This window comes from Phyllobates terribilis, unplaced genomic scaffold, assembly GCF_046119375.1.
Source record: "Phyllobates terribilis strain yellow unplaced genomic scaffold, ASM4611937v1 Scaffold_1__5_contigs__length_1240528914, whole genome shotgun sequence".
Lineage (NCBI taxonomy): Eukaryota > Metazoa > Chordata > Amphibia > Anura > Dendrobatidae > Phyllobates > Phyllobates terribilis.
This window is the reverse complement of record NW_027362761.1, coordinates 1,116,761,035-1,116,784,426: the sequence shown is the minus strand read 5'-3', so window position 1 is coordinate 1,116,784,426 and position 23,392 is coordinate 1,116,761,035. Positions and strand designations below refer to the sequence as shown.

The window sequence follows — 23,392 nt, the reverse complement described above, 5'->3', positions numbered from 1 at the left end:
CTAAGATTTTTTACCCACTTTTTTTCCCATACGACTTTTGGAATAGAGCAATCTGCAAAACTTTCCATACAACTAAATGACTTCACCCTGATGTATACCGGCCTGAGGAAGGCCAAAAGAAGATTCATAAGGCTTCTGTCTGCAGTGCGAAAAGAGCCGCACACATCTGTCCAAAATAGAGGAATACCTGCTCTCTAGCTTTCTCCAGCTGCAGCACAAGGTCCTCTCGCTCGTGGGGTGCAAAATGGCGAACTCCAACCTCATCATCTCCGAGTCTTTGCTTGGCAATGGTCATTCTTAACAGCTGGAGGCAGAAAGAGACACATGACTATAGCAACAATACTATAGTATTATATTTAATAATATGTGTACATTATATATTGCTTTCGGTCCAATACTGTGGACCTTTCTCAAACGTTGCTATATGGGCTAATAAATTACATCACTTCATTCTATTTTGTGTGCTGCCTCCATACTTTTTTGGATATTTCAAGGACTGGTATATGTACCTGGAGGGCTTTTGCACCTGACCATCTATATATATACATGTATATGTATGTACTAGATGGTGGCCCGATTCTAATGCATCGGGTATTCTAGAATAGGTATGCGGCCGACCAGGCACAATCAGCAGAGCTGTGTTTAAATTTGGGGCCAAAATCGCTGATTGGTCGCGTTCGGCAACCGCGACCAATCAGCAAAGCGGTGTTTAAACTTGGCGGCAATATTGATGATTGGTCGCGGGCGGCGGTCGCGACCAATCAGCGAACCGTGTTAGTGAGGACTGGAGAGCGTGTTTAAATTTGGCACCAAAATCGCTGATTAGTCGCGACCAATCAGCAGAGCGGTGTTTAAATTTGGCGCCAATACTGCTGACTGGTCGCGGCCGCGACCAATCAGCAGAGCGATGCAGAGCGGGGTTTAAATTTGGCGCCAAAATCACTGGTCGCCGGCCGCGACCAAACAGCAGTGCGTTGTTTAAATTTGGCGCCAAAATCGCTGATTAGTCGCGACCGCGACCAATCAGCAAAGAGGTGTTTAAATTTGGCGACAATAGTGCTGATTGGTCGCGGCCGGCGACCGCGACCAATCAGCAGAGCGATGCAGAGCGGGGTTTAAATTTGGCGCCAAAATCGCTGATTGGTCGCCCGCCGCGACCAATCAGCAGAGCGGTGTTTAAATTTGGCGCAAAAAGCGCAGATTGGTTGCGGCCGGTGATTGCGACCAATCAGCAGAGTGAGGTTTACATTTGGCGCCAATACTGCTGATTGGTCACGGCCGACAACCGCGACCAATCAGCAGAGCAGTGTTTAAATTTTGCGCCAATGCTGCTGATTGATCTCGGCCAGCGACCGCGATCAATCAGCAGAGCGTTGCTTAAATTTGGCGCCAATCTCGTTGATTGGTCGCGGCTGGAGTCCGAAACCAATCAGCAAAGCGTTGTTTAAATTTGGCGCCAATCTCGCTGATTGGACGCGTCCTGCGTCCGCGTCCAATCAGCACAGCAGTGTTTAAATGTGGCGGCAAGATCGGTGATTGTTCGCGGCCGCTATTTAAATGTGGCGCCCAAATCGGTGATTGGTTGCGGGCAGCGGCCGCGACCAATCAGCAGAGCGGTGTTTAACTTTAGCGCCAAGATCACTGATTGGTCGGGTGTGGAGAGCGCGACCAATCAGCGAATCGTATTGGTGAGGAGCGGGGAGCGGAATCGTATTAGTGAGGACCGGGGAGCGCCGCTGCCTGTGCGGCTACTTCCGCTGCGAGAACCCGGGACATGAGCGGGCGCTCGGAGCAGAAGTATCCCGACCCGCAGCGCCGCTCCCCGGTCCTCCCTTCACACCCTAGCCACTGATGTCCCCACAGTATCCGCATGGTGTTACAAAGGTCCGGACATTTGTGTTAAAAATCGCTGATTGGTCGCTGGCGCTGCTCGCGACCAATCACCGATTTGGGCGCCAAATTTAAATATCGGCCGCGACCAATCACCAATCTTGGCTCCACATTTAAACACCGCTGTGCTGATTGGTCGCCGACGCTGGGCGCGACCAATCACCGATTTTGGCGCCACATTTAAATAGCGTCCGCGACCAATCCACACAGCGGTGTTTAAATGTGGAGCCAAGATCGGTGATTGGTCGCGGCCGATATTTGAATGCGGCGCCCAAATAGGTGATTGGTCGCGGGCAGCATCTGCGACCAATCAGCACCGTAGTGTTTAACTTTTGCGGCAAGATCCGTGATTGGTCGTGGGCCAAGACCGCGACCAATCACCGATTTGTGCGGCAGATTTAAATAGCGGCCGCGACCAATTGGATGTCAGCGCCGCTCCCCGGTCCTCCCTTCACGCCCTAGCCGCATGGATGTCAGCGGCGCTGCCTGTGCGGATACTTCCGCTGCGAGAACCCGGGACATGAGCGGGCGCTCGCAGCAGAAGTATCCCGACCCGCAGCGCCGCTCCCCGGTCCTCCCTTCACACCCTAGCCGCTGATGTCCCCACAGTATCCGCATGGTGTTACAAAGGTCCGGACATTTGTGTTAAAAATCGCTGATTGGTCGCTGGCGCTGCCCGCAACCAATCACCGATTTGGGCGCCAAATTTAAATATCGGCCGCGACCAATCACCGATCTTGGCTCCACATTTAAACACCGCTGTGCTGATTGGTCGCGATTTTTAACACAAATTTCCGGACCTTTGTAACACCATGGGGATACAGTGGGGACATCAGCGGCTAGGGTGTGAAGGGAGGACCGGGGAGCGGCGCTGCGAGTCCGGATACTTCTGCTGCGAGCGCCCGCTCATGTCTCGGGTTCTTGCAGCGGAAGTATCCGCACAGGCAGTGGCGCTGACATCCAATTGGTCGCGGACGCTATTTAAAATTGCCGCACAAATCGGTGATTGGTCGCTGTCTTGGCCCGCGACCAATGACTGATCTTGGCGCCAAAGTTAAACACTATTGTGCTGATTGGTCGCGGACGCTGACCGCGACCAATCACCGATTTGGGCGCCAAATTTAAATATCGGCCGCGACCAATCACCGATCTTGGCTCCACATTTAAACACCGCTGTGGTGATTGGTCGCGGCCGATATTTAAATTTGGCGCCCAAATCTGTGATTGGTCGCGGGCAGCGTCGGCGACCAATCAGCACAGCGGTGTTTAAGTTTTGCACTAAGATCAGTGATTGGTCGGGTCCGAAGACCGCGACCAATCATCGAATAGTCTTGGTGAGGACCGGGGAGCGGCGCTGCCTGTGCGGCTACTTACGCTGCGAGAACCCGGGACATGAGCGGGCACTGGCAGCAGAAGTATCCCGACCCGCAGCGCCGCTCCCCGGTCCTCCCTTCCGCATGGAGGTCAGCGGCGCCGGCGGTCCTTCCGCTGATACCGGCCGGGAGATGAGCGCCTCGCGCCGCTCATCTCCCGGCTGCATCTCCGTCCCGCAGATGGGTCCGGTGGTCGGGTTCCTTCTGCTGTATATATATATATAGATTAGTATACTAGTTAATATAATAAGTAAATAATTAGTACAATAATATTAATAATACCATTAATTAGTATAATAAAATAATAATAGTAATATAATACAATTAATTTACATATATATATATGTGTGTATGTGTATATACAGTACAGACCAAAAGTTTGGACACACCTTCTCATTTAAAGATTTTTCTGTATTTTCATGACTTTGAAAATTGTACATTCACACTGAAGGCATCAAAACTATGAATTAACACATGTGGAATTATATATAGTTATATGAAAAAGTTTGGGCACCCCTATTAATCTTAAGCTTAATGTTTTATAAAAATTGGTGTTTTTGCAACAGCTATTTCAGTTTGATATATGTAATAACTGTTGGACACAGTAATGTTTCTGCCTTGAAATGAGGTTTATTGTACTAACAGAAAATGTGCAATCTGCATTCAAACAAAATTTGACAGGTGCATAAGTATGGGCACCCTTATAATTTTCTTGATTTAAATACTCCTACCTACTTTTTACCGACTTACTAAAGCACTTTTTTTGGTTTTGTAACCTCATTGAGCTTTGAACTTCATAGCCAGGTGTATGCAATCATGAGAAAAGCTACTTAAAGTGGCCACTTGCAAGTTGTTCTCCTGTTTGAATCTCCTCTGAAGAGTGGCATCATGGGCTCCTCAAAACAACTGTCAAATGATCTGAAAACAAAGATTATTCAACATAGTTGTTCAGGGGAAGGATACAAAAAGCAGTCTCAGAGATTTATCCTGTCAGTTTCCACTGTGAGGAACATAGTAAGGAAATGGAAGAACACAGGGACAGTTCTTGTTAAGGCCAGAAGTGGCAGGCCAAGAAAAACATCAGAAAGGCAGAGAAGAAGAATGGTGAGATCAGTCAAGGACAATCCTCAGACCACCTCCAGAGAGCTTCAGCATCAACTTGCTGCAGATGGTGTCACTGTGCATCGGTCAACTATACAACGCACTTTGCACAAGGAGAAGCTGTATGGGAGAGTGATGCGAAAGAAGCCGTTTCTGCAAGCACGCCACAAACAGAGTCGGCTAAGGTATGCAAAAGCACATTTGGAGAAGCCAATTTCTTGTTGTAAGAAGGTCCTGTGGACTAATGAAACCAAGATTGAGTTGTTTGGTCATACAAAAAGGTGTTATGCATGGCGGCAAAAAAACACAGCATTCCAAGAAAAACACTTGCTACCCACAGTAAAATTTGGTGGAGGTTCCATCATGCTTTGGGGCTGTGTGGCCAATGCCGGCACCGGGAATCTTGTTAAAGTTGAGGGACGCATGGATTCCACTCAGTATCAGCAGATTCTTGACAATAATGTTCAAGAATCAGTGATAAAGTTGAAGTTACGCAGGGGATGGATCTTTCAGCAAGACAATGATCCAAAACACCGCTCCAAATCTACTCAGGCATTCATGCAGAGGAACAATTACAATGTTCTGGAATGGCCATCCCAGTCCCCAGACCTGAATATCATTGAACAACTGTGGGATCATTTGAAGAGGGCTGTACATGTTCGGCGACCATCAAACTTTACAAAACAATTCCAGTTCAGTTAAGAGGAATGGTCAAAAATACCTTCATCCAGGATCCAGGAAATCATTAAAAGCTACAGGAAGCGACTAGAGGCTGTTATTTTTGCAAAAGGAGGATCTACTAAATATTAATGTCACTTTTCTGGTGAGGTGCCCATACTTATGCACCTGTCAAATTTTGTTTGAATGCAGATTGCACATTTTCTGTTGGTACAATAAACCTCATTTCAAGGCAGAAACATTACTGTGTCCAACAGTTATTACATATATCAAACTGAAATAGCTGTTGCAAAAACACCAATTTTTATAAAACATTAAGCTTAAGATTAATAGGGGTGTCCAAACTTTTTCATATAACTGTACTTACTTTTTTAAGGGGCCGAGTTCCCCAAGAAAAGCTAATACTTGTTTCCTGCACCGGTGCCGTTCCAGTGATGCCGCAAAGGTTGCGTGACACAACAATGTCACATCACCCACCGGGAACAGCTGGATGGGCACCCCTCGAGTAGGGGAGTGGTCATTGTTTTCATTGTGTATGGGGCACTATGATTAAGCAGAGGTTGTCTAGTAGTTGACAGCTGCACTAGAAAGTATATGGAGTCTGTTTTCAGTCTTGGAGGAGAGCAGAACTTAGTTGAGCTCTTCTGCATCTCTGTTTTGGTGCTCGGCGAGGTACCCGCGCCTGGATCCCCACCGTTCACGTGTGCCCAACAGCCACGACAATGGGATCCTCTTTGCTGGGAACCTATGCAAAAGAGGATCTAAGGTTTTCAGCAAAGAGGAGCGCCTTGTAATGGCGGCTGGGCACACATGAATTGGCCAATTTATACGCTAAGTATCTTCATTTTAACCTATTTTCTACAGCAGTAACGCAAAACTTTTCACATGTTTCAAGGTCACATCAAAAGTTTTCCAAAATTGCAGTCCACTAACTGTTTGTTTTTTTTAACTGGGACAGCTGATGTTCTACGTGAAATGAAAAAGTTTGTGCGGTGACAGATATCCTATAAATACGACGTAGTCTTACCGGACAATGACTTCTTCTATGAAATCTCATCATTGTGTCCTAATCGCCATTCAGTGGATAAAACAAAGCCCAGATTTGTAGAAAGAGGCTTAGCTCTCTATAGCGAGAGTATGAACAGACAGCTTCAGATATCCCATAGACCCACCATACAAAGCCCCACGGACAACACATGTTAATTCATCACCTTGTTGTCCCCCTGGACTTCTCCCAGTCGCTGCTGCAGTTCTTTCATCTCCACTTCCAGCTTTTTGCTTCTTTCCCGAGCGTCCCCCAACAGCTGCGCCAGGTTTGCCTGCAAAAGTTTATCATTAGCCCCCCTGTGCCAAAACACAGAATCAATGACTTTCACTAATAAAGAAAAAATAAGGCATTAAAAAGAAGCAGCTATTGTGTGACGACCAACATGGCGGACATCCTAAATCCCACCGATTATCTAATGTTCACGGTGTATGTGCAGCTCAACCCCAGAGTAAATACATGATTAGGAAAAAGGATAAAAAGACGTCTCTCTGTTCTTTATTTTTCCATGAAAGGTAATTATTCTCCCCTAATAGAGGAAAAACATCCTAAAACAAGGATGATGATATATTTTATGGTACCTGCTTTCTTTTCTCAGGAGGAAGCGATGGGTCTCCATCCTGTAAGCAGAAAAAAATATAAAAGATAATTAAAATATAGGAAAACATACATCACAATCACATCACTAATTTCTTAAAGGGAATGTGTCAGTACAATCAACCCTCCTAAGCCGTCTATATGGGCATGTAGTTACAGTTCAAGAAACCTCGGCACTCAAAACGTCCTTTATATGTGAAAATTTATTTTAGCAAGATAAACACACAGCAATAATACAACAAAACGTTTCGGTCATGATGACCTTCTTCAGTTGGCTGTAGAAGATAAAGAACAATGTAAGATCTCGTCGGGAAATATAATTCATTGTAAACAATAATAATAAAGACAAAAGTAGCTTACAAAATTGATAGTAGTAATCACGAATACAATGGGTGATCAGAGAAAAAAATAGTAGTGCCCGGAGGGCATATTTGATAAATGAACACAGCAATATGATAATAAAAGGAAGAAAAAAAAGGGAAGAAACAAAGGGAAAAACAGGAGGGGAAATTTTTTTTAAAAAAAGATAAAAAGTGTGTGAGACCACGAGAAAGAGCAAGTAAATATGATATCACTGGTACTGTAAAAGGTGAATATCAAAAGAGAGTGAATATTGTACACAGTACAGGATAGGGAGGACAGGATAAAAAAGGGGAGTAAAGAAACACAGAAGAGGGATGAGGCGAAAAGAATGGGAACAAAGGAAAAAAGCGAGCAGCTATACAGGAATATGTGGAGGAAAAAAAATTAGAGTAGACACTGTGGAGAGTATGAACATACCCATTTAGAACTGCTGGTGTAGGTAGAGGAATAGGGTCCCAAACGGGCTGCCTGTAGATGAGGGGATAGGATGAGGCAAATCAGTATATAGGGCGACATATATCTTGACCAGCATATCCAGTAGTGGTGGGAAGGTTACCTTAGAGGAGCGTGCGTAGGCTCCAGTAGCGCATCGCGGTGTCCACCGCTCGATGTGAGACCAGAGTGATAGAGGGGGCGTATATAGGGGGAGAGACTGATGAGTGAGCCAATGGAAGCGCGTTTTTGTACCTGTTTTTGTAACCTTCCCACCACTACTGGATATGCTGGTCAAAATATATGTCGCCCTATATACTGATTTGCCTCATCCTATCCCCTCATCTACAGGCAGCCCGTTTGGGACCCTATTCCTCTACCTACACCAGCAGTTCTATTGGGTATGTTCATACTCTCCACAGTGTCTACTCTAATTTTTTTTCCTCCACATATTCCTGTATAGCTGCTCGCTTTTTTCCTTTGTTCCCATTCTTTTCGCCTCATCCCTCTTCTGTGTTTCTTTACTCCCCTTTTTTATCCTGTCCTCCCTATCCTGTACTGTGTACAATATTCACTCTCTTTTGATATTCACCTTTTACAGTACCAGTGATATCATATTTACTTGCTCTTTCTCGTGGTCTCACACACTTTTTATCTTTTCTAAAAAAAAAATTCCCCTCCTGTTTTTCCCTTTGTTTCTTCCCTTTTTTTTCTTCCTTTTATTATCATATTGCTGTGTTCATTTATCAAATATGCCCTCCGGGCACTACTATTTTTTTCTCTAATCACCCATTGTATTCGTGATTACTACTATCAATTTTGTAAGCTACTTTTGTCTTTATTATTATTGTTTACAATGAATTATATTTCCCGACGAGATCTTACATTGTTCTTTATCTTCTACAGCCAACTGAAGAAGGTCATCATGACCGAAACGTTTTGTTGTATTATTGCTGTGTGTTTATCTTGCTAAAATAAATTTTCACATATAAAGGACGTTTTGAGTGCCGAGGTTTCTTGAACTGTGCCCTAAAGGGTTCGGCCCCTACTCGAGCACCTACAAAGGGAGTGCAGTGATATTTATTTTCACTACCTGTACCGGTCCATTTGCACCCCTTGGGGACATGTCCTCATCCACTTTTTCTTACAATGTGGAGGAAACCAACTCCATTTTGGCTCGCACTTGCATATCCAGTGATTTCCTAAGGGTTCCAGCGGGCGAAACAAGAGGACGGAATCTGGAGAAGGATCGTCGCCTTCTGATCAACCTTGAACTCCATTGCACAACTCTAACCGAATACCTGAAAGCACAAAGGATTCCGAGGGGCCTGAGGGTGCCACTCAGACCCACCCTGTTCTCCGAGGTTCCAGAATACAATGACAAATTTGAACAGATCCTGAACAAATGCTCTTTCGACCTTATGGTGCTGACGGTCGATTTCCTTCATAAAAGTATCATATCCACCAAGGAGCTTATCACCAACACAGAAGCACAGCTGGCCGCTTCCCTGAAACCCGAAGAGTTGACGGACCTGAAAACTAAGATCCAATTGAATCTTGACCAACACAAGAGGGACACCGAGGCCAGGAAAAGGGCCAAATTCCATCGAGACACAGAAGACTACGAGGCCAATAGGGTCTACCGCTGGCAAGAACGACGTACATCAGGGAATAATCCATCCAGATTTAATCAACCCCCTTCAAACGCCTCATCCTCCGGCTCAGAGTCAGAAAGGAGAACCCGCTAATCCCTCTCATTTTTTAGGACAACAGCGGAGGTACCGCCAAGGAAGAAAACAAGGCGGGGAGGCCAACACCGGAGACACAACAGACTCATTCAGGATAACGAGGTCTCAGACGCGCCCAACCTGGTGGTAAATATTTCCTCTAAGACTTTAAACATGGCCCAACTATGGGTCCTACAAAAAGGACTCTCCTTCTGTCCAACATTGAGGTATAACACCTTTAAGTTGGACATTGAGTTACAGCGCTTCTACCGCTCCCTTAGACTCAAGGTCCATTTTGACCAAACCCCTCCCCCTCCCAATTTGACAACCCCAGTACCTGATAACGTGGCTATCACGGCCAAGAGACTTGGTCTTTACACAAAGAGCACATATAGACCTCCTCACGGTTCCCACGCCCTCGAGACCTTTATAGGCTTCGTCGACACAGCCTTTAAAGAACTACGATCCAAGGTCGACCGAGGGTCGCTACATCATGAACCTAACTTATCTGCCCTTGATCAACAAGCTCTCCGCAGTCTGAAAGACGATCATGATTTGATCATTAAACCTGCGGATAAAGGCGGAGCAATTGTGGTCATGGACAAGGCCCAATATATCAGAGAAGTGGATCGCCAACTTAGCGATACCACAACTTATCGAGAACTATCTCGTGATCCCACATCTGAATTCAGAGACCTGATACACAACACCATTGACCGCCACCTCTTAGCCGGGACCATAGACAACAAAACAGCTGAATACCTCACTAAAACTAACCCTATCACTCCGGTCTTTTACATCTTACCCAAGATACACAAGAGTCTCACGGAACCCCCAGGCCGTCCCATCGTACCCTCTACCGATTCACTATTCTCCCCATTATCTATTTTCGTTGAAAAAATTTTGACACCACTCACACAGAGGAGCCCATCATTTCTACTCGACACTGGTGCCTTCCTCAAAATGATATCAGACCATAGACAGGTCCCTGTCTCTGCCCTGCTGGTTTCTCTCGACGTTAAGAATTTGTAAACATCTATCCCACATGATCGAGGCATTCACACAGCAAGGTCACTACTCATACAAGCCGAGAGGGATCCAAGGGTTGTTGACCTGGTTGTTGACCTACTATCTATCATACTCCAGAAAAACTACTTTCTCTTCCAGGATTAAAGTTTTTCCTGCAGACAAAAGGCACCGCTATGGGCTCGAATGTTGCCCCCCCCTATGCTAACAGCTACATGGCGGCATTCGAAGACCTCATTGTATACACCCATCCTCTCTTCCAGACACACTGTGTCGTCTGGAAGAGATATATCGATGACATTTTCTGCATTTGGGACGGCCCGGTCTCCACCCTCGAGTCTTTCTTTATTGACTTGAATTCAGCATGGCCTGATTTGAACTTCACGGTCACACATGATCAGCACAAGGTTAGTTTCCTGGATACTCTCGTCATCAAGGACGACAATGGCATATTATCCACGGATTTATACTCCAAACCTACTGATCGTAACAATCTATTGCACTATACCAGCAATCATCCAATACACGTCAAGAGATCCATCCCTAAGTCACAATTTAAAAGAGTCGAACGTATCGTATCCAATCCCACCGTACGCCATTCCAGACTTCAGGACATGAACCAGAAATTCAGAAGGAGAGGTTACCCCTCTTCCTTTCTTCAACCCACAGACGATACACCACGGGCACATCGTGACAACTCAGGACGTATTCCCTTTGTACATACGTTCCACCCCTTTGCATACATATTACATAAAACAATCCGCAAACATTGGGGCATTTTAAGCACTGGCTATCCATCCATTTCCAATTTTAAGAAACCTTTCATGCCCTGCTTCAAACGAGCCCCCAATTTGAGAGATTCCCTCGTTAGAGCAGACATCGGCACCAACAGATCCCGACCAACTCAGCGCTTTCTCCAACATCCTAAAACAGGTACCTTCCCCTGCCTCCAATGTAGGCAATGCAACAACATCACCAAAGGCAACTTGATCTACCATCCCCACACGGGCAAGAAATTCAACATCAATGGATACTATACCTGCGACAGTGCCTATGTCATCTACCTGATCAAATGCCCGTGTGGACTCCTCTACGTAGGAGAAACCACACAACCCATTCGAGATAGAATCTCAAAACATAAATCGACAATCAGGTGCAAAAATCTACTTCTACCTATCCCCCACCATTTCATCTCCTCAGGACACAGTGTCTCCCAATTAAAATTCCAAGTTCTCGAACAAATAGCACCACCACGCCGTGGCGGTGATAGGATCCGCCTCCTCAAACAAAGAGAGGCTTTTTGGATCCACACCCTCGATTCCCTTCATCCTAGGGGGCTCAACAGGGAGTACGACCTTCTGTCATTTAGTTGATACCGTCATTAATACCCACCCGTGTGCATACCTGCCACACACTCTAGCCCCCTTTCTCAACAGCCTTCTCTATCATATCTTTTATGGTACACACTTACCTGTTAGTTATCTCTTGCACCCATCGCGGCCCACTGACCGCGTTTTACCTTTGGTATGTTGCTAATTCCAATACCATTACCAAATGTCATAACCATTGTGTCTCTCTTATAGGATGCAGCATTATAATGTCTTTATTATCGGTGCTTTCATGTGTCTGTATTACTATGCCATACTGTTCATTCAGTGTTTTGCGACCTGCTTCTTTGTGCCCTTCTTTCAGATGCTCCTCTTACTCTACGGTCCTCCCGACCCCTCTTCTCATGCCCCTCCCCTCCATCACAACCTTAGGAGATCCTATCGCTTCTTCTGGCTATTCCTAACATTGTGGAACGCAAGCCTCGCCTCCTGGAACGCTCACATGACCGGTGTTCGTCACTTCCGGTCACGCGACTTGCCACTTCCGGTCTCGCGTGGTCACCTGTTTTTGTACCTGCGCTTCCATTGGCTCACTCATCAGTCTCTCCCCCGCCCCCTCTATCACTCTGGTCTCACATCGAGCGGTGGACACCGCGATGCGCTACTGGAGCCTACGCACGCTCCTCTAAGGTAACCTTCCCACCACTACTGGATATGCTGGTCAAAATATATGTCGCCCTATATACTGATTTGCCTCATCCTATCCCCTCATCTACAGGCAGCCCGTTTGGGACCCTATTCCTCTACCTACACCAGCAGTTCTATTGGGTATGTTCATACTCTCCACAGTGTCTACTCTAATTTTTTTTCCTCCACATATTCCTGTATAGCTGCTCGCTTTTTTCCTTTGTTCCCATTCTTTTCGCCTCATCCCTCTTCTGTGTTTCTTTACTCCCCTTTTTTATCCTGTCCTCCCTATCCTGTACTGTGTACAATATTCACTCTCTTTTGATATTCACCTTTTACAGTACCAGTGATATCATATTTACTTGCTCTTTCTCGTGGTCTCACACACTTTTTATCTTTTTTAAAAAAAAATTTCCCCTCCTGTTTTTCCCTTTGTTTCTTCCCTTTTTTTTCTTCCTTTTATTATCATATTGCTGTGTTCATTTATCAAATATGCCCTCCGGGCACTACTATTTTTTTCTCTGATCACCCATTGTATTCGTGATTACTACTATCAATTTTGTAAGCTACTTTTGTCTTTATTATTATTGTTTACAATGAATTATATTTCCCGACGAGATCTTACATTGTTCTTTATCTTCTACAGCCAACTGAAGAAGGTCATCATGACCGAAACGTTTTGTTGTATTATTGCTGTGTGTTTATCTTGCTAAAATAAATTTTCACATATAAAGGACGTTTTGAGTGCCGAGGTTTCTTGAACTGTGCCCTAAAGGGTTTGGCCCCTACTCGAGCACCTACAAAGGGAGTGCAGTGATATTTATTTTCACTATATGGGCATGTAGGTCATAGGAAGCTGAATAAAATGATATCTGCGATCCAGAGAAATCCATGTTTTTCTTAATATGTAAATGAGAGGCAGATTCTCCAGGAGATCTACAGTCATGGCCAAAAGTTTTGAGAATGACACCAAAATTATATTTTCACATGATCTGCTGGCCTCTGGTTTTTATTAGTGTTTGTCTGATGTTTATATCACATACAGAAATATAATTGCAATCATATTATGAGTACCAATAGGTTATATTGACAGCTAGAATGAGTTAATGCAGCAAGTCAATATTTGCAGTGTTGCCCCTTCTTCTTCAAGACCTCTGTAATTCTCCCTGGCATGCTCTCAATCAACTTTTGGACCAAATCCTGACTGATAGCAGTCCATTCTTGCATAATCAATGCTTGCATTTTGCCAGAATTTGTTGGTTTTTGTTTGTCCACCCGTCTGTTGATGATTGACCACAAGTTCTCAATGGGATTAAGATCTGGGGAGTTTCCAGGCCATGGACCCAAAATCTCTATGTTTTGTTCCATGAGCCATTTAGTTATCACCTTTGCTTTATGGCAAGGTGCTCCATCATGCTGGAAAAGGCATTGTTGGGCGCAAAACTGCTCTTGGACGGTTGGAGAAGTTGCTCTTGGAGGACATTCTGGTACCATTCTTTATTCATGGCTGTGTTTTTAGGCAAGACTGTGAGTGAGCCGATTCCCTTGGCTGAGAAGCAACCCCACACATGAATGGTTTCAGGATGCTTTACAGTTGGCATGAGACAAGACTGGTGGTAGCGCTCACCTCTTCTTCTCCGAATAAGCTGTTTTCCAGATGTCCCAAACAATCGAAAAGGGGATTCATCAGAGAAAATGACTTTGCCCCAGTCCTCAGCAGTCCGCTCCCTGTACCTTTTGCATCGGTCCCTGATGTTTTTTCTGGAGAGAAGTGGCTCCTTTGCTGCCCTCCTTGAAACCAGCCCTTGCTCAAAGAGTCTCCGCCTCACAGTGCGTGCAGAAGCACTCACACCAGCCTGCCGCCATTCCTGAGCAAGCTCGGCACTGCTGGTAGTCCGATCCCGCAGCTGAAACAGTTTTAAGATACGGTCCTGGCGCTTGCTGGTCTTTCTTGGGCGCCCTGGAGCCTTTTTGACAACAATGGAAGCTCTCTCCTTGAAGTTCTTGATGATGCGATAGATTGTTGACTGAGGTGCAATCTTTGTAGCTGCGATACTCTTCCCTGTTAGGCCATTTTTGTGCAGTGCAATGATGGCTGCACGTGTTTCTTTAGAGATAACCATGGTTAACTGAAGAGAAACAATGATACCAAGAACCAGCCTCCTTTTAAAGTGTCCAGTGATGTCATTCTTACTTAATCATGACTGATTGATCGCCAGCCCTGTCCTCATCAACACCCACACCTGTGTTAATGGATCAATCACTAAAACGATGTTAGCTGCTCCTTTTAAGGCAGGACTGCAATGATGTTGAAATGTGTTTTGGGGGGTTAAAGTTCATTTTCTGGGCAAATATTGACTTTGCAAGTACAGTAATTGCTGTTAAGCTGATCACTCTTTGACATTCAGGAGTATATGCAAATTGCCATTACAAAAAATGAAGCAGTAAACTTTGGAAAAATTACTATTTGTCTCATTCTCAATACTTTTGGCCATGACTGTATGTCCAGCTCATTTACATATTAAGAGAAATGTGTATTTCTCTGGAATAAACCATCAGATTGTAGATATCAAAGTATCATTTTATTCAACTTTCTATTACCTACATGCACATGTAGGTGGCTTAAGACAGTTGATCCTATGGACGGATCCCGTTTAAGATGTTTTGGAACAAGAGATAACTAAAAAAGGACCAGAAGTTTTGCTATTTAAAGCCCTAAAAGGATTTCAAGGAAACTTGTCACCATGAAAATTCAGTCCAATCTACAGGCACTATGTTATAGATTAGGAAGAGAGGAGTAGATTGATATACAGTTTTGTGAGAAAATAAAGATGGCTGTCAGTCACTGATAGGACCGCCCACTTGACTGAAAATCCCAGTAAGAGCAGATGTTTAAATCATGGAAGCCCAGGTTATACTGAATCTTTTATTACAAAGCTATATATCAGTCTGCTCAGCTCCCCCTCTGCTCTATAACATTGTGCCTGAAGACTGGACTACCTTTTCATGGTTGCAGGTTCCCTTTAATCTTTGGAAATGTGGGGGTAAAAGATCAGCTTCTTTTTAGATTTGACAAGATGGTGTTCAATTATTCGGTTGGAAGCTATTCCTCCCAACACATCTGGTAAGCAGGGCTGCGGAGTCGGTAAGCCAAACCTCCGACTCCACGACTCCGACTCCCTCATACACGGCTCATGTTTAAGTGATAAATTTGCTGTAGCACAGATTCATCTCAGCAAAAAGTCTAGACCCTTAGATCAGGAATAGGACAGACATTTATAGGACATTTCGTAAGTTTCCCAAATTCTTATGAAAAAATATTCCCCACAAACTGCATTGAACTACTGCACCCAATCAATTATATATTTTAGGAGTCGGAGTTGGTCCATTTTATACCGACTCCACCAAAATGGGCTCCGACTCAGACTCCACAGCCCTGCTGGTAAGGCCGATCCTGCATGCTTTACCATTTTGGAGAGGGGAGTCACTGCCAGACTTTCTGGCTTCTCCCCTGAAAAAAAAAAAAAAAAGATTGGCCATGTTGAAATCAACAAATCAACATGCCTTATCCTTTTTTACTCCACACAACATCAATTGTCAGAGTGAATCAGCACACCTCCATAATCTCCATATCCACAGATGGTTGGCTGGTGCTAACAAAAGTTGAAAAGTTTGGACAAGTTTCCTCTAATGTGTATGGCCAGTTCTAAAGGGAACAACGTCCACCTCAATAAAAAGCAATAAAAGAAAAAAAAACAAGCTGTAAGTCTACACTGAACAAAGACATATTGTGCTGTAGAATTATATTTTCAAATTCACACCTTTATATAACCTGAGAAAATAACACACACGGCAATGGTGCAATGCCCGACACAGGGAAAGTGTCAGCAATAATGAGAAGCAACAAAACGTCCATGCAATGAGAAAAAAGCTGTTCTGCAGCAAGTGGGAGCGGTCAGTGAACAGAATATGGAGCTATGGTGCTACATCATGCTGCCGCCGGTTGGCGTGGTGGGTGTTGGTCCTCCACCAATCTAATTTTCATAACCTATCCCAAGGATAGCTCATCAATATCGGAGTAATGACCAAACCCCTTTAATAACTGGAGATACATTACGTTGGTATAGGCATTTCTTCAAAAGCCATATCACTCCCATAACATCTTTATTGAAAATCTGCCTTAAAAACTTCCCAGTGGCAGAGGGAGCGGGTGCAGCAGAGAAGACGACGGCAGTTTCGCATGGGGGTGCGCTTCATCAGGTCACACTCCAGCGCGAAACGGCCGTCGTCTGTTCTGCTGCACCTGCTGTTCTCTCCCTCTGCCACAGGGGTGTTTTTAAGGGAGAACTGAAATAAAGAAAAACTTATTATGGATATTGGGGAGTGCCGATAATCATCTTCTTGATCGGACAGACTAATAAATAAACAACAAGTAAATTATATGCTTAAAAACATCAACAAAAAACACAAACAACTGCCCCCTTATCCCATTCAAAATGTTTTGCCACATAAAATAATAAACACATTCACATAAGTAAAGGGAACCTTTCACCAGGAGAAATGCGATTTACCTGCAGATATAGGGTTAAACTGCAGGTAAACAGCATTTGTGGAGCCAGTTTATTGTAAGCACAGGGAGAAAATTCAGTTTTGTTCGCCATGTCGCTTACCCCATGTGCAGGGCATTGTAGTAGCTTAGATATCCATGGTTACCACCACTCATATAGTGACAGTTAGTGGTTAGTGGTCGTAACCATGGACACCTAAGCTACTGCAATGCCCTGCACATTGGGTAAGTAACATAGCGAATCAGAAGAACTATACTACATTTCTAATTGGAGGTATTTGCTAATATTATTATTATTATTATAAAGGTAACTCATTAGGTGCCAAATATTTGATTGCGGAGAGGCGAAATAAAAAAAAAAAAACAACTTTTTATTCCACTTTGCAGCCACTATTACACTATGTGCCCAGTTCAACATGAAAAATTTTGTCAAAGGTCCTCTTTAAGGCCCTCCAACTTCTTATTGCCCATGCTGCGCACCTGGGATCCGTCTACTTCGATGCTGAGTATAGGCAGCTTACTTACTACGCTGCTTCTGTTACAAGTGACAAGTAGATTACGGAGGTTTTTTTTGGAATTAATCAATAATTCTTGGAATGCAATCAAGCCTCAAATGCATTGACAGATGCCGCCTTCCCCCCACACAAGAACATACTTCTCTAATGCTTGCTTTCCGCTATAGCTCTTGACCCAGCCCCCTGCCATTTTTTATTGTTTAGCTTTCCTTGAGCAGAACAATTATTCCCTTCTCAGACCCAAATTGCACAAATTTTGTTCTGGAGATTGAACTTGAAAATCAGAATGCTATTGTGTTCTCCTATGTGTTATACAAGAGTGGCTGTGAAGAGGAGGGAGCGGGCAGTAACACAGCTGCTAGGGACATGACGTCAGCTCCAACAATAGGCTCCTTCCAGCCTGCATCCTGGAGAAATGGACACTAAACCTTTATATAGGATTATTAGGATATAACCAGGTTAGGTTTCTATTCCACCACGGGAGGTCAAGCATCACAAGTTTCGACTTACTGACCAACTAACCTTTGCTGGGGAGGACAATGTCATAAGCTCTTATCTCTACTAACTAAAAACTTTGAAGTAGACAATTCTCAGTCTTTCTACTGCTCCCAAAAAAAATCTGCATTTGTTACAGAAGTCTAGAATTTTATCATTCCTTTATAGAATTTTAAACTATTTAGAATGTTTTAAACCAAACGATTATTGTTCTTTTGAACATGAATTAACGGCTATATGTAATGTTACACTACAGAATCCACACCTACCACAGGCGAGTCAATGAGGGGTCAAATAGTAGGCATAATACCAAAAAAAGAAAGGCAAAATAAAAAGGGACCTCTTTCCTGTATCTACTGCATATGGCCTAGTCAGCACCCTTATGTTCACCCATGGGGGTGCCCAAAATTGGCAGCTATCCCATATTCAGGCCTGTTTTAATTTATGGTATATAAAAAGGTATCTTTTTTTAGGTTTTGCTGTCTTGTTAAATGGGTGGCAATCATGATCTTTTTTCTTTCTGAGGATTTAGTTACAATTCTTCTAGGCTTCAATTTATTGGCTTCACACATAGCTTACAATTTGACACAGAAATCTAGTTGACTAGGCAGTGCTGCAGTATAAAGCACAGGGATAAGAGAGCGAATGAGGTTGAGTGAGGTTATAATCAGTCAGAAGACACACTTAGACTACCTGAGACTACCATCATACATTGCCAATGTGCTGTAGTCAGTGATCTCATAGTTATGCCTTCATTGAGCAGAGCCTAAACTTTCTTATTTAATTACTGATTAGGTTTTTCAAAAGTTATGAATCATTTTGCAAGATGTCAGGATTCTCCGGTGCTGGGAGCGAGATCAGGCGGTCAAGCAGATTTGCATAGATGAGGTCACATGCCAACTAGACATGCCCGGCATCGCTCATAGCCCATAGTCATTGCTATAGTTGAAATGAGGCTGGGAGTATGAAAATCGCATACATGTGGTCAAGTGACGGTTCACTCTTGCCACCAGCACCAGAGTATCCTGACAGTGTGCGGTGTGCACACTGTGAGGATTTAAAGTCTGCAGTCACACAGAGTGACTGCAGACTTTCATCACAAGCCTGTACAGCCCCTTTAACGATGGATCCACAACTGCAATGTCGAAGTTGTCGCCTCTGCTCACCACAATGTCAATGTATATTACATTCTGCAGACCACAAGGTACAGTTACTTTGCAAGGATGGCACGAGCTCAAGAGCTGTCCTCGAAATGCTACGCCACATGACAAATGTGCAAGAGGTAAAATCTAAAGAAAAAACATCTTATAGTGAAAAGTATAAAAATAAAACAAAATATTTTTTTAATAATTTCCACTTCCCTAGTGAAAAAAAAAAAGAGTAATAAAAGTTAAAGTTTTAGGAAATAATCCTATAAATATATATACCTTGTGCGGCAACAACAGGCTCTCATGGCTTAGTTGTTGGCAAAATCTGAAAAGTTTGACTCTTGGAAAGTGATATAACAAGTATTCTTATTGCCAGTTATAGAGAAGCACATGCAGATGAAATAAAGCTCGTACATACAATGAGCTCCCGATACTTTCTCTTCAGCGCCTGGTGCCGCTCTCGCAGCTGGTTCGCCATCAGCTTGTACTGGTCCCTTTCTTGCTGACATGTGTCCAGCTCTTTGGAGAGGATGAGTAACGCTTCTTTTTTGCTTTCAAGCTTCCTCTTGCACACAAGGAACTGGTGAAAAGAAGAGAAACCACTGATGATCCATTAGAAATTAAGATACTACACACGTCATCATGCGATCACAAGAAAAGGATCTTTACTTACAACAGTCATTTTTTAGGATTTGCGGTTGCCCAATTAGTCTATGTTCAGAGTTTTTTTTAGCAGATCCGCTCTAAAAACTGCCTTAAAAGGAGTATTCCCATCTCCAAGATCCTATCCCAATATGTTGTAGGTGCAATAATAAATAATAATATTAGCAAATACCTCCAAATAGAAATGTAGTATAGTTCTTCTGATTCGCTTTGTCTCTTTCCTGATATGCAGACATTGCAGGACCTTAGGTATCCAAGGTTACGACTACTACAACTAGCTAACTAACTGTCACTATATCAGTGGATGTAACCATGGATATCTAAGGTATTGCAAGATCTTCGGTATCTATGGTTACGACCAGTAATATAGTGACAATTATTTAGCTAGTTGCTAGTGGTCGTAACCATTGATACCTAAGGTCCTGCAATGCCTGCACATGAGGAAAGAGACATAGCGAATCAGAAAAACTATACTACATTTCTAATTGGAGGCATATGCTAGTATTCTTATTATTACACCTACAGCATATTGGGATAGGATCTTGAAGATGGGAATACCCCTTTAAGGGTACGTTCACACTGAGTTTTTCTATGTGGACCTTTCTGGCTGAAAAATCTACACCTAAAAACTGCATCTAAAAGATACTTTTTTGTTTTTTTGCTGCACAGTTGGGTATAACATGCGTTTGTTTGTGCTGTTTTGATGCAGTTTTTGTCTGGTGCGCTGTCAAATGAATGGGAAACTTGTTTTAAGCAGATTTGAAGTGTGGAATCCACATCAAGAACCACAAACAAAAAATTCAAATGTGAAGATATCCTAAAAAATCACTTCAAAAAGCGTGAAAAATTCTACCCATTCACTCCGTTGTTAATCCTTTTTAGGGTGTTTTTTTTTTTTGCACTTTTGCAGCTTTTTTTTTCTGCGACAAAAACACTGAGTTTTGCAGGATCAGCAAAGTGAATGAGATTTCAAAAATTTCAACAACACGCTTCACGCTTCTTTCTTTCCTAGCTGTTGGGCGCTTTTTTTTTTTAAATCATGGCAATTCTTTTAGCATTTTTCACCCGTTCAAATGAATGGAAATGAAAACACAAGTAAAAACACTGAAAAAACGCACATAAAAACGCATGTATTGTGTATGATTTTTCCTGTCAATTCTCTGGGTTTTGGTGCAGAAAAAAAAAAAAAAAAACGTGTTTAGGTTTTTTTCGTGTTTTTTTTTCCTGTTCAGATTTTGAAAAAGCACTTAGTGGAAAAAAAAAAGAATGGCATGTCGCTTCTATGGGGAGATTTCCTCCTGAAATCTGTATAAATCTGACAAACAGATCACAAAAGGCTGAAACAAAATACTTCAAGGAAAAAAACACTACAAAAACCTCTTGATAAAATGTTTCAGGAAAAAAAAAATTTAATCTTTATTATGACACAAATACATTAAAAACATAAAGAACCACAAATACCATTAGTGGAGCGTGGTACAATAATAATGCATGCATAATCACAGCGCCCCCTTCAGCAATGTAATATAAACTGTCAGTCGTCATAAGTTCATGAGAAAAAAGATCACATGTACTGAATAAATAGTAATCATGATTACATCAGACCAAACACTGAAAACCTATCTGAACAGTGCCCAGGGCCTGATATAATACTGCTATATAAACAACTGAAACATATGAACACTGTAAGTTATGAGGTGAACTCCAACAATGGGCAGAAAACGTCAAATACTCGTATATATTTCTACCAAAACATAGGAGTTGGCGAGAGTGAGAAAAATGTATTTCTGAAACTTCTACACCATAACCATTGAGATCACCAACCTGCAACACACGCAGTACATGGATGCAATTCCTCTAGGTCACTCCTGCACAACATACGGCCCCGCGGGCCTCATGCCGCCATCCAAGGGGTTTGTTGCGGCCCGCAGACACCACTCCCTTCTTGCTATATTCAAATGTATTCGCATATTCCAGATGCAAATACATCAGAGCACTGTGGCGCCAGTTCTGGGGCGGAGGAGTGTTTGTTAGCCTCCACCCTAACGTGCAGCAGTGTAATTACAACAGCACGCTGCCGACGTCATCACACTGCTGCCTGAGAGGCAGGCTATTTTGGATATTTTAGGGAGGCGCAGTGTGTGTGGAGTAAATTATGGAGAGAGGAATTATGGAGAAAGGCAGTGCGTAAGGGAACATTATGGAGTAGAGCAATGTGGGGAATATTATGGAGAAGGGCTATGTGGGGGGATATTATAAAGTGGGGTAGTGGGGGGGGTATTGTAAAGATGGGCAGTGTGGGAGGATATTGTACAGGGGGCAGGGACATTATACAGAGGGGCAGTGTGTGGGGGGGACATTATGCAGAGGGGCAGTGTGGGGGATATTATGGAGAGGGGCATTATGACAGGATATTATAGAGGGGTAAGGACATTATACAGAGGGGTAGTGGGGGAGGATATTATACAGAGGGGCAGTGTGGGGGGGGACATTATGTAGAGGGGCAGTGTAGGGAGATATTATACAGAGGGGCAATGTGGTGGGGATATTATACAGAGGGTCAGTGTGGGTGGATATTATACAGAGGGGCAGTGTGGGTGGATATTATACAGAGGGGCAGTGTGGGTGGATATTATACAGAGGGGCAGTGTGGGGGGATATTATACAGAGGGGCAGTGTGGGGGGTATTCTGTACAGAAAGCACAGTGATGGGCAATTATTTATTCATGGGTACACTATAAGGACACTTTATTTTTAAGGGCAATGTGTCAGGATGGGCTGCTGAAGATGAAGAAGAGGGAAGTTTGGGTAGACGAGCTGTGAGCATGAAATCTCATCATGACGTCTGTGCTACATGGAGATAAAAGGCAGGGGAATGACTCCAATCAGAGAAAATGTCACATACAAGGTACCTGGATGTAAATGTTTATTTGTAATACTGAGTATGTCTCATCAGTACTGTGGTTCCTGTATAGTCTGCAGTTTGATGATGGATGGCAACAACAACTTCCAGTATCGCCTTTCCATTATTAAGGACTTACAGTGGCTTGCGAAAGTATTCACACACACCCCCCTGGCATTTTTTTGTGTTTTGCTACCCCACAACCTGGAATTTCACTGAGTTTTATGAAGGTTTCCATCAGTTCCTATAACGAACATGCCTACAACTGTGAATATTTGCTTTTCTTGTTATTGTGAAGCTAACAAGTAGGACTAAATAACTAAAAACTTCAGTGTGCATAATTATTCATCCCCCTAAAGTCAGTACTTTGTAGAGCCTCCTTTTACAGCAGCAAGTCACTTTGGATAAGTCTCTATGAGCTCTCCACATTTGCCACTGGGATTTTTACCCATTCCTCAAGGCAAAACTGCTCCAGCTCCTTCAAGTTAGATGGTTTCATTTGGTGAACAGCAATCTTCAAGTGTGACAACAGATTCTCAAATGGATTAAAGAGGTTGTCCACTAATTTTACATTAATGACCGATCGTTAGCACAGGTCAACAATGTCTGATCCCGGGGTCTAACACCTGGCACCCACGCCGATCAGCTGTTATTTGTGGCAGCCGGAAGTACTTACTTGTGGAGCTGGCCATCTACTTGTGGTGGCCAAGGCTTAGTACTACACATCCGCCTCCTATTCTAATCAATAGGAGGCGGATGTGCAGTACCCTACGGCAGCCACTACAAGTAGACGGCCAGCTCCGCAAGAACTTCCGGCCGGCTGCCGCCACCGATAGCCCCTAATCGGTGGGGTTG

The 23,392-nt window shown here is 43.6% G+C and overlaps 1 protein-coding gene across 4 annotated transcripts in view; it reads right to left on the bottom strand.

Annotated features, from left to right (window-relative positions):
* The window catches only part of CCDC149 (coiled-coil domain containing 149), a 92,327-nt gene that overhangs the window by 42,328 nt on the left and 26,607 nt on the right, over nt 1-23,392 (bottom strand). For 3 of the 4 annotated variants that reach the window (XM_073646740.1, XM_073646732.1, XM_073646749.1), the window contains exons 2-5: nt 19,391-19,552; nt 6,669-6,707; nt 6,254-6,361; nt 188-304 (exon numbers count right to left, since the gene is read on the bottom strand). In XM_073646740.1, coding sequence (XP_073502841.1) covers nt 188-304; nt 6,254-6,361; nt 6,669-6,707; nt 19,391-19,552 — 426 coding nt within the window. Of the gene's footprint in view, nt 1-187; nt 305-6,253; nt 6,362-6,668; nt 6,708-19,386; nt 19,553-23,392 lie in introns of those variants that run through there. The other variant, XM_073646759.1, reaches the window with a different exon arrangement.